Source organism: Desmodus rotundus, chromosome X (genome assembly GCF_022682495.2).
Source record: "Desmodus rotundus isolate HL8 chromosome X, HLdesRot8A.1, whole genome shotgun sequence".
NCBI classification, from domain to species: domain Eukaryota; kingdom Metazoa; phylum Chordata; class Mammalia; order Chiroptera; family Phyllostomidae; genus Desmodus; species Desmodus rotundus.
The window spans coordinates 59,331,583-59,343,593 of NC_071400.1; the positions used below are offsets into that span (position 1 = coordinate 59,331,583).

General features: G+C 36.8%; 1 protein-coding gene across 2 annotated transcripts in view; it reads right to left on the reverse strand.

Annotated features, from left to right (window-relative positions):
• The window catches only part of GABRA3 (gamma-aminobutyric acid type A receptor subunit alpha3), a 413,998-nt gene that overhangs the window by 240,161 nt on the left and 161,826 nt on the right, over positions 1-12,011 (reverse strand). For both annotated transcript variants that reach the window (XM_045188241.3, XM_053917478.2), the window contains exon 3: positions 10,235-10,356. In XM_045188241.3, coding sequence (XP_045044176.1) covers positions 10,235-10,356 — 122 coding nt within the window. The remainder of the gene's footprint in view (positions 1-10,234; positions 10,357-12,011) is intronic.

Below are 12,011 nucleotides of genomic sequence, written 5' to 3' on the forward strand. Positions count from 1 at the left end.
ACTCAAAATGAACCATAGCCCCATTGTAAATAATGTTGCAATGAACATAGAGATGTATATGTCTTTTAGAATTAGCATTTTGGTTTTCTTTGGGTAAATACTCAGAAGTGAAATTTCTGGGTCATATGGTTACTGTTAATTTTTTTTTCAGGAGCTTCCATACTATTCCCCATACTGGCTGCATCAATTTCTATCCCACCAACAAGGCACAGGACTTCCCTCTTCTCCATATCCTCACCAAAATGTGTTTGTTGATTTATGGATGATAGCCATTCTGACAGGTGTGAGGTAGTATATAACTGTAGCTTTAATTTACATTTCCTTGATAATTAGTGATGCTGTGCATCGTTTCATATATCTATTGGCCATCTGTATGTTCTTTGCAGAAATGTCTACTTAGGTCCTCTGCCCATTTTAAAATATATTTTATTGATTATGCTATCTCAGTTATCCATATTTGCTCCCTTTATACCCCTCTGCCCAGTATACCTCATTCCCTCTAGCAATCCCCCCTTAGTTCATGTCCATGGGTTGTGCATATAAGTTCTTTGGCTTCTCCATTTCCTAAACTATTCTTAACATCCTTCTGTCTATTTTGTACTTATAAATTATGCTTCTTAATCTCTGTACCCCTTCTGCTACTCTCCCCATTCCATCTCCCAGCTGATAACCCTCCAAATGATCTCCATATCTATAATTTTGTTCTTGTTCTGGTTGTTTGCTTACTTTGATATTTTTACATTGAGCTGTTGATGGTTGTGAATTTGTTGACATTTTAATCTTCTTTTTCACATATAGTTCCCTTTAACATTTCATGTAATAATGGCTTGGTGATGATGAACTCCTTTAGCTTTACCTTGTCTGGGAAGAACTTTATCTGTCCTTCTGTTCTAAATGATATCTTTGCTGGATATAATAATCTTGGTTGTAGGTCCTTGTTTTTCATCACTTTGAATACTTCTTGCCAGTCCCTTCTTGCCTGCAAAGTTTCTTTTGAGAAATCAGATGATAGTCTTATGGGAACTCCTTCATAGTTAACTGTCTCCTTTTCTCTTGCTGCTTTTAAGATTCTCTCTTTATCTTTAACCTTTGGCATTTTAATTATGATGTATCTTGGTATGGTTCTCTTTGGGTCCAACTTGTTTGGGACTCTCTGTGCTTCTTGGACTTGTATGTCTATTTCTTTTGCCAGGTTAGGGAATTTCTCCTTCATTATTTTTTCAAATAAGTTTTCAATTTCTTGTTCTTCCTCTCCTCTGTCATCACTATGATTCAGATGTTGGTATGCTTGGAGATGTCCTAGAGAGTCCTTATACTATCCTTGTTTTTTTAATTCTTTTTTTCTTCTTGTTGTTCTGGTTGAATGCTTATTTCTTTCTTATGTTCCAAATTGTTGATTTGAATCCCAGCTTCCTCCCTTCCACTGATGGTTCCCTGTAGATTTTTCTTTATTTCACTTAGTGTAACCTTCATTTCTTCCTTTATGTTGTTGTTGTACTCAATGAGTTCTTTGAGTACCATAAGTCCTGATCACCAGTGTTTTGAACTCTGCATTTGATAGGTTGATTATCTCCATTTCATTTAGTTATTTTTCTGAGGTGTTATTCTGTTCTCTCATTTGGGCCATATTTCTTTATCTCCTCAATTTGTCAGCCTCCCTATGTTTGTTTCTGAGTATTAGGTAGAGCTGCTTTGACTCCCTGTCTTATTCCGTGGTCTATTGTAGTAAAGGCACCTGTAAATTGTGTGGGGCAGAGCCTTAGGTAATCGCCAGGGCGGGGCAACCCAATTAACAGCTTTGTGGCTTTGTGTTGGCGGAGGACTGGAGGGGGGACACTGTTGCTGCCTAGCTTCTAGATGTTTGCCCAGGAGGAAGCTGTCTCCTAGCACCCACTGTGCTTCCAACCTCTTCACTTTCTCCCTGTATGCCACTTGTGCCCTTCCAGCTGTTGTGCTAGTGCTGAATCCCAAAGTGAGTAGGTTTGCATACATTCCAAGTCCATGTGGGCTCTTAAATGAACTCTCCTGATAATCCAGCAGTTTCTTCTCTTGCCCCAACCCCCACTGATTTTTACAGCCAGAAGTCATGGGGATTTATCTTCCTGGTGGTGGAACCCTGGACTGTGTGGCCTGGCCTGGAGCTGGGATCGCTAGCTCTCAAGGTAACCCTCCCAATGTTTATTCACCATGTGTGAATTTGGGACCATCTTTTCCACCACTGCTACCACCTCTTAGCACCACAATGCATCTCCTCACCTTTCTTACCATCTCCATGAGTCTGTGCCCTCCTACCCATTTGGATGAATGTGGCTTCTTTAAATCCTTTGTTGTAGGACTTCCATACAGGTCAATTTTCTGAGGGTTCTAGGTGTTATTTGTTTTGAGGTCTAGTTGTAACTTTTTCTGTGCTTGCATGAGGAGACAAAGTGTGTCTACCTATGCTTCCATGTTTTCCTCTGCCCCCTTTTAATTGTATTATATGTGGGGATTTTTGGTGTTAAGTTATATGAGTTCCTTATATATTTTGGCTATGAACCCCTTATTGAATGTATCATTGGTGAACATCTTCTCCCATTTATCAGTTGTCTTTTCATTTTGTTTCAGGTCTCTTTCACTGTGCAAAAACTCTTTACTTTGATGTAGTCCTGTTTGTCTATTTTTTCTTTTGCTTCCTCTTCCTGAAGAGGAGACACATCCAAAAAGTTATTAGTACGAGTGATGTCAAAGCATTGACTATCTACATTTTCTTCTATGAGTTTTATGGTTTGGGGTCTTACATTCATGCCTTTAATTCATTTTATTAAAGATTGTATTTATTTATTTTTAGACAGAGGGGAAGGGAAGGAGAAAGAGAGGGGGAGAAACAACAATGTGTGGTTGCCTCTTGCAGACCCCCTACCGGGGACCTGGCCTGCAATCCAGGCATGTGCCCTAAACTGGGAATCAAACCAGTGACCCTTTGTTTCACAGGTTGGCACTCAACCACTGAGCCACACCAGCCAGGGCACCTTTAATCCATTTTTATGCAAAAATTTTTTTTTATTGTTCAAGTACAGTTGTCTCCATTTTCCCACCACCACTTTTCCCTGAACCACCCATCCCCCACCTCCCATCCTCAATCCTTCCTCCCTTTGGCTTTGTCCATGGGTCCTTTACACATGTTCCTTGACAACCCTTCCCTTTCTTTCCCCCAATATCCCCTTCCCCCATGCCCTCTGGTTACTGTCAGATTGTTCTTTATTTCCATGTCTATGGTTATACTTTGCTACCTTGTTTATTTTGTTTATTTAGGTTCCAGTTATAGGTGATATCATATGATATTTGTCTTTCACCACCTGGCTTATTTCACTTAACATAATGCTCTCCAATTCTATCCAAGCTGACGTGAAGGATAGGAGTGCCTTCTTTCTTTCTGTTGTGTAATATTCCATTGTGTAAATTTACCACAGTTTTTTGATCCACTCATTTATTGATGGGCAGTTAATGTTGCTCCCAGCACTTGGCTATTATAAACTGTGCTTCTATGAACACTGGGGTGCATAGGTGCTTGGAATTGGTGTTTTAGGATTCTTAGTGTATAATGCCAGCAGTGGATTTGCTGGATCAAAAAGCAGTTCCATTTTTAGTTTTTTTCTAAAGATGTTATTTATTTATTTTTAGACAGATGGGAAGGGGAGGAGAAAGAGAGGGAGAGAAACATCAGTGTGTGGTTGCACTCATGTGCCCCCTACTTGGGAAGCCTGGCCTGCAACCCAAGGCAGGTGCATTGACTGGAAATCGAACTGGTGACCCTTTGTTTCACAGGCCAGCACACAATCCACTGAGCCACATCAGCCAGGACCCAGTTTTAGTTTTTTGAGGAAATTCCATACTATTTTCCACAGTGGCTGCACCAGTCTGCATTCCCACCAATAGTGCACTAGGGTTCCCTTTTCTCCACAACCTCTCACTAGCACAACCAGCACTATCTTTAATCCATTTTGAGTTCATTCTTGCATGTGGTATAAGAAAGTGATCCAAAATACCAGGTATAAAAGATAGTTTGAAGTCAATCAGAGTTTTCATATGGACTGAATGTTAAATGTTATTAGGGAATTATTGTATACATTGAGATTAAACTAAAGATTAGATATATGTGCAAAAATGTTAACCATTGTTGAATCTAGATAATGAATATAAAGGTATTTCTCATAAACAAGAAAGTGATCCAGTCTCATTCTTTTGCATGTATCTGTCCAGTTTTCCCAACACCATTTATTGAAGAGACTTTTTTTTACTGCACTGTATATACTTGCCTCTTTTGTCATAGATTAATTGACTGTAGAGTCATGGATTCATTTCTGAGTTCTCTATTCTGTTCCATTGATCTATGTGTCTTTAAATGTCTATAGATAGATTATTACAAAAACAAGATGTGATACAAATATACCATGGAAAATTACTCACCCACAAAAAAGGGTGAAATCTTGGCATTTGCAGCAACCTAAATGGACCTAGAAGGTATTATTCTAACTGAAATAAGTCACAGAAAGACAAATACCATAGGATTTAACTTACATGTGGAATCTAAAAACAGAATAAATGAACAAACAAAACAAACTCATAGATATAAAGAACAAATTGATGGTCATCAGATGGGAGGTGGGTTGAGAAATGGGTAAAAAGAATTAAGATGTACAAACTGCCAGTTATAAAAACAGTCATGGTGATGTAAAGTACAGCATAAGGAATACAGTCAATAATATAGTAATAACAATGTATAGTGTCAGATGGGTACTAGATTTATTGGGGGTGATCACTTCATTTTATATATATTTTTTATTTATATACATAAATTTGTTTATATATATATATATATATAAATGTTTAATTATGTTGTATACCTGAAACTAATATAATATTGTATATTAACTATAATTATACATTGAAAAATAAATAAATTATAAGACACTGAAATTCACATTCCTTAGGAAGATTGTATACTGTAAGTTATCACTGAAAAATCACTTGTTATCTGTTTAAGTGTTCATATTTATGCTAAGTTATCACAGATAGTTTAGTATATGATTGCTCACAGTGTGTGAGGATATGTCGAGTATAAATAACTTTGTGACTGTGCAAAAGTGCTTCATATTTAACATTAAAAGTATTGCAATACTGGATTAGTAAGGATAAAAGAAAATCAAATATGCTTTTCATGTGGGACTGCTGCCAACACCCCCCCACCAAGCATTCAGCAACTAAAGTGGAGTTGTCCCTTGAGAGATGTATACCACTGTTGTCATTCCCAGAACCAGAGCCATGACTCAGAGATTTTGCCTTAGTAATTCTTGCTGTTATATTTATTATATTCTATTATTATTGTTAGCTGTTCCTTTTTTCCCCTAGTTTCTTAAGGTAAGGGCTTGAGGCATTGATTTGAAGTTAATCTTCTAACCTAGACATATAATGTTATGTTTTCCTCTTAGCACTGCTTTATATCATTTTTTATTTTGTTCAAATGAAAAAGTTTATTTTTTTTACATTTTTGATGTTGTATTGTTTATGCTATTACAGATGTCCCATTTTCCCCCTTCACCCCTCTCCACCCTGCCTGCCCCCCACCTCCATAGTCAATCCCCTTCCATTGTCCATGTCCATGGGTCCTTCAGGTAAGTTCTTTGGCTAATCCCTTTACCTTCTTTCAATCAGTCCCTATCTCCCTCCTCCCTTCTTACAGCTGTTAGTCTATTCTTTGCTTCCATGCCTCTGGTTCTATTTTGCTCATTAGTTTATTTTGTTCATTAGATTCTTCTTATAAGTGAGATCATATGATATTTGTCTTTCACTGACTGATTTATTTCACTTAGCATAGTCTCCAGTTCTTTTGAGTTCTTCTTTGACTCATGGTTTATTTATAACCATATTGTTTACTTTCCAAAAACTTGGAATTTTGCAGATGTATTTTGGTTATGGATTTCTATTATATTTTGGCAAGAAAACATACTTTGTGTGCTGTGGATTCTTGTGATTTTTTTTACAACACAGAATGTGATCTATCTTGGTAAAATTTGTAGGTGCACTTGAAAGGAATGTATATTATGCTGTTATTGATTGAAGTGTCCTAGAAATCCCAGTTATTAATTGAAGTGTCCCAATGAAGTCCCAGGTCTCCTTGGCTTGCAATTTCCAGCATGGACTACTACCCCATGAGACAGATCAAGGGCACTTGAGGTCATAGTACTCTCATTAGTGCCATGTCCCAAGTTAGGGTCTTGATCCCATGAGTTGGGGCTAGACAGACGAAAGGATCTCCTATCTCTCAGCCAAACTTGCTCAGAATTTAGCCTCAGCAATAGGTAGTTAGCTTGCTCTACGATGAGAAATGCTGGCACCCAGAAAGATCCCTCTAACTGGGACCTGGGAGAAGAGAGTCATGTGTTCCTTTTTGTCTGCACCACTCTTTCTGTCTCACTGAGCTGGGAAGGAAGAAGGTGGAAACAGTTCTTTTAAATATCTGGACTCCTGATTGCCTTACTGAGTTTTATTAGATTTTCTTGAATAAATCTTTTGCTGTATACCCTTGGGACTTCTTCCAGAAACTTTAAATGGTTGTTTTTTAAAAATTTCAGCCATGGCCAATGTGGCTCAGTGGATTGAGTGCCAATCTGCAAGCTAAAGGGTCGTTGGTCTGATTCCTAGTCAGCACATGCCTGGGTTGCCAGCCAGGTCCCTAGTAGGGAACACGTGAGAGGCAACCATTGATACTTCTCTCCCTCTCTTTCTCCCTCCCTTCCCCTCTCTCTAAAAATAAATAAATTAAATACTTTAAAAATAAATAAATTAAATACTTTTAAAATAAATAAATTTCACTAGTTTCATTGAAGAGGTAGTTTACAGACATCATCATTCTTTCATGCCACAAGTGGAAATTCTAATAACTATTTTTGTACATTTCATTACATTATATACATAGATGATTATGTCATATGAGAAGAAAGTTTTAAATCTTCTTGTACAATATGGATGCATTTTTTGTCTTATTGCACTAACTAGACCTCATATATAATGTTAAATATTTAGGGTAAAAGCACATGCCATTGTCATGTACTTGATCTTAGGGAGAAAGCTTCCAGTGTTTTTTTTTTTTTTTAATTAGAAAGTATCATGTTAGGTGTAAGTTGTTCTGAGATGTGCTTATATCAAGTTCAGAGAGTTCTACTCCTAATTTGTTGAAAGATTTTTTTAACTTTAAAAAAAAATTATTGTTATTCAATTACAGTTGTCTGCATTTTCTCCCCATCCCTCCACCCCACCCCAGACAAACACACCTCCCTCCCCCGCCTCCACCCTCCCCCTTGATTTTGTCCATGTGTCCTTTATAGTAGTTCCTGTAAAGCCGTCTCTCCACTGTCCCCTTACCACTCCCCTCTGGCTATTGATAGATTGTTCTTAACTTCAATATTGAAAGCTTTTAACAGGAATGAATGTTGGGATCTTTAAAATGCTATTGCTGTGTCTACTGAGTTGATTATATGGCTTTTCTGATAAGAAGTTAATTTCCAAAATACATGAAAAATTTATACAACTCAGCATCAAGAAGACAAACAACCCAATTAAGAAATGGCCAAAGGACCTGAATAGACACTTCTCCAAAGAAGACATACAGATGGCCAATAGACATATGAAAAATGCTCAATATCACTAATCATCAGAGAAATGCAAATTAAAACCACAATGAGATATCACTTCACACCTGTCAGAATGGGTATAATCAATAAATCAACTAACAACAAGCATTGGCAAGGATGTAGAGAAAAGGGGACCCTCATGCACTGTTGGTGGAAATGCAAATTGGTGAAGCCACTGTGGAAAATAATGTGGAATTTTCTCATCAATTAAAAATGGAACTTCCTTTTGACATAGCAATCCCACTTCTGAGAATATATCCTAAAGACCTTGAAACACTAATCCAAAAGAATACATGCACCCTTATTTTCAATATAGCATTATTTACAATAGCCAAGTGCTAAAAACAGCTCCAGTTCCCATCAGTAGATCAGTATATATATATTAAAAAAAAAAAAAAACTGAGGTACATTTACACAATGGAATACTGCTTGGCCATAAAAAAGAAGAAAATCTTACCCTTTGCAGCAGCATGGATAGACCTTGAGATTATTATACTAAGTGAAATAAGCCACTCAGAGAAAAACTAATACCTTATGATCTTACATATGCTTGCATATGGACTCTAATGAACAAAATAAAGTGATGAACAAAATAGAAACAAAGGCATGGATACATGAAACAGACTGACAGCTGTCAGCAGGGAAGGGGTTTGAAGGATTTGGATGCAAGAAAGTGAAAGGATTAAGCAAACACACACACATATGAAACACATAGACACAGACAACAATGTAGTGATAGACGGAAAGGGGAGTGGGAGTAAGTTGAAGTGGGCAAAGGGGGGATAAATGGAGATAGAAAGAGACTTTGCTTTGTGCAATAGGTGCATGATGCAGTGTGCCAATGATGTTTTGGTGAGTTGTACCCTTGAAACTTATGTGGCTTTGTGAGCCAATTTCACCCCAATAAATTCAATTAAAAAATGAAGAGAACATATCAAAAGGAAACAGAAGCCAGCATGAATGGGCTCCCACTTAGCAAATGTGGGAAATTATGAGTAAAACTTTTAAACAAAATTAATTAAACAAAGAACTTTTGTGCACAGCCCCTAGATGTGAACAACAATATGGGGATTGGCTTGGGCTGGGGAGATGGTGGGGCTTTGTGGAGGTGGGGAGAGGGAGAAAAATCAAGAATAACTGTAACAGCATAAACAATAAAAACAAAACTAAAAAAATAATATTAATGGATTTCAATTCATTGAATAAGAATCCATCTGCTTATGCCAATAATTACCTAATTTTTAAAAATGATTTTTTCCTTACAATAGAATGCCATGTCATAAATGTAGAGAAATAATAGATTTAGAAAATCACTATTTTGCAAAATAACTGTTATTATTTATATAATGGGGGGAGGGTTAATGGGGGAAAATAAGGGAAGGGCCATCAAGGAACATGTATAAAGGACAAAGCCAAAGGGGATAGATTTGAGGGTGGGAGGTGGGGATGGGTGGGGCAGAGGGGCGTGGTGAGGTGAAATGGAGACAACTGTTCTTGAAAAACAATAAAAGAATAAAAAAATAAATATAACTTTAAAAACTATTGGGTCTATTGGGTGCAGTACTATAATAATCTTAAAACACTGCCTCATAAATTATTTATTAATGATATACTGAAAACATGGTAATTTTATGTGTAATAACATGATGAACGTCACAACTAATAGTACTTACAATGGGGCAAACAGACATCATGTCCCTTTTTTGAGTAATACACTGAGAAAAACATAATTAACTCTTGTATTTCTTCCAAAAATGAGTAAGGAAAATCAAATCAATGCCATAAAAGACAAAGAGAGACTGAGTAACTATACCAGATTATAAACTAATAAGATGTGAAATAAATGCAGTACATAATCCTGGACTGAATTCTATATCATGGAGAACTCTTAAAAGGAACACTTTGGAGATAACTGATAAACACTGAATATGGACTACAAATTAGAAAATACTTTATTTCAGGTTACTCTTTCTGAATTTATAATTCCATAGCAATTTTATAAAATTTTTTTTCTAAAAAAATACACACTGAAGTGTTTATGGACAATATCTGTACCTAAATCTCAAGTGGTTCTGGAAGAAAGTTAAACTTATATACATTTGCATACTTGCCTTTTAAATACAGCCATGATGTATTATAATGCATTTACTTCATTGTGATCATATTGCTGATCATGCTACACTGATAGCCAACTATGATCCAACCTAGAAAGCAGATTGTTCCTACTTACAATATCAAGCTGATATGTGCTCAGGGTTTTGAGAACAAAGGTATGTTTCCCAGCTGTTCCTGGGCCCCATCTGACATCCAGCCATAGCCTGGTATTTCATTACCAGTAATGGGCTTAGCCACTGTGGTGTAATACCCTATATGCATTTACTAAGTGAAATTCAGAAACTTCCAAAACCAGACCAGAGACTGACAATTGAAATAAAGGGTTAGAAATAATTTCCAGTGCTCAGAAGGAAGAGACAGCTTATATTAACCTTCAGACTGTTAAAGGCACTCTAAGAATCTTTTGAGATGACAATAGCCAAGTAGAACTTCTTAAAATAGTAACTGACCTCCAAGCCCAGGTCGCAGCCTGTTGTCATAGCCATCCAGAAGACGATCCAAGATTCTGGTGAAGATAGTGATGTTGTCAGTGCTGTCATCAGGAATATCTGGGGCATGCTTTGGAGAGAGTCTGGGGCAGTAGAAAAAAAAAAGAAATGAAAAATAATAGGAAACAATTACATGTCTAAACACTTTAATTCAAGATTTCAATCAATAGACTGGGTCAATTAAATAGCCTTGCATCTTAACCAAAGCAGCAAGCACTTCCTGTTTGTCCCAATTATTACCTGTGTAGGAGGCAGACAGTGATCCTGTACTTGAGCTCTTACTCTAGCATTGACATGAGCTTTACCAAACAAATGGTCCAGCCCCAACAAAGCAGTAGAGAAAAACAAGCAGAAATCCTGGACAGAATGTCCCTGGAAACTGTTCCTAGCATAAAGTTGATTTAGCAAATTTTGTTGCATGAATGAAAGGGCCTCAAAATAAAATAAGGAAAGTTTTGTTACTAAGAACTTATATCTCCTCTAGCCTAGAGAAACAGAGGTTCACTGAACAACAGAACCAGACAAACCTTTGAAATCTATTCTATCTACCTCTCACCCAATGGAAATAGGGAAACAAAACAATAGTAATCCATTAAATGTCAAAGCTACCAGGACTCTTTTTTAATTATATTTTATTGTTTATGCTATTATGGTTGTTCCAGTTGTCCCACTTTGCTCCTCTCTACCCAGCCCCCCAACTCCCTCAGGTAATCCTCACACCCTTGTCCATATCCATGGGTAATGTACATATGTTCTTTGGCTACTCTATTCCTTATGCTGTAATTTGCATTCCCATGACTATTCAGTAATTACCAATTTGTACTTCTTAATCCATTATCTTTTTTGCCCATCATCCCAACTCCCCTTCATTTGGCATCAAAATGTTCTCTGTATCTATGATTCTGTTTCTGTTCTGATTGCTTGTTTTGGCTTTCAGATTCAATCGTTGATAGATGTGTACTCATTGCCATTTTATTGTTCATAGTTTCAACCTTCTTCTTATTTAACAAGACCCTTTAACATTTCATATAATACTGTTTTGGTGGTGATGAACTCCTTTAGATTTTTCTTGTCTAGGAAGCTCATTATCTGTCCTTCAATTCTAGGTGATAGCTTTGCAGGGTAGAGTAATATTGGTTGTAGGTCCTTGCCTTTCGTCACATTGATTATTTCTTGCCAGTCCCTTCTAGCCTGCAAAATTTCTTTTGAGAAATCAACTGACAGTCTTATGGGAGCTCCCTTGTAAATAACTGCTTTTCTCTTGGTGCTTTTAAGATTCACTCTCTGTCTTTAACTTTGGCATTTTAATTATGATGTGTGTCTTGGTGTGTACTTCTTTGGGTTCATCTTGTTTTGGACTCTCTGTGCTTCCTGGACCTGTATGTATATTTCCTTCATCAACTTAGGGAAGTTTAGTTTCATTATTTTTTCAAATAGGTTGCCAAAATCTCGCTTTCTCTCTTTTCCTTCCAGCACCCCCATGATGTGAATGTTGGTACACTAGAAGTTGTCCCAGAGACTCCTTACACTATCCTTTTTTTAATTCATTTTCCATTTCGACGTTATATTCTTTGTTTTTTGCTTCCTTATATTGCAAATCACTGATTTCATTCTCAGATTCATCCACTCACCTGATTATTCCTTGTAAATTGTTCTTTATTTCAATTAGTGTATCCTTCATTTCTGACTGAATTTTTGTGTAATTTTTTTGTATTTTTCTATAGTTGTCCTGATCTTC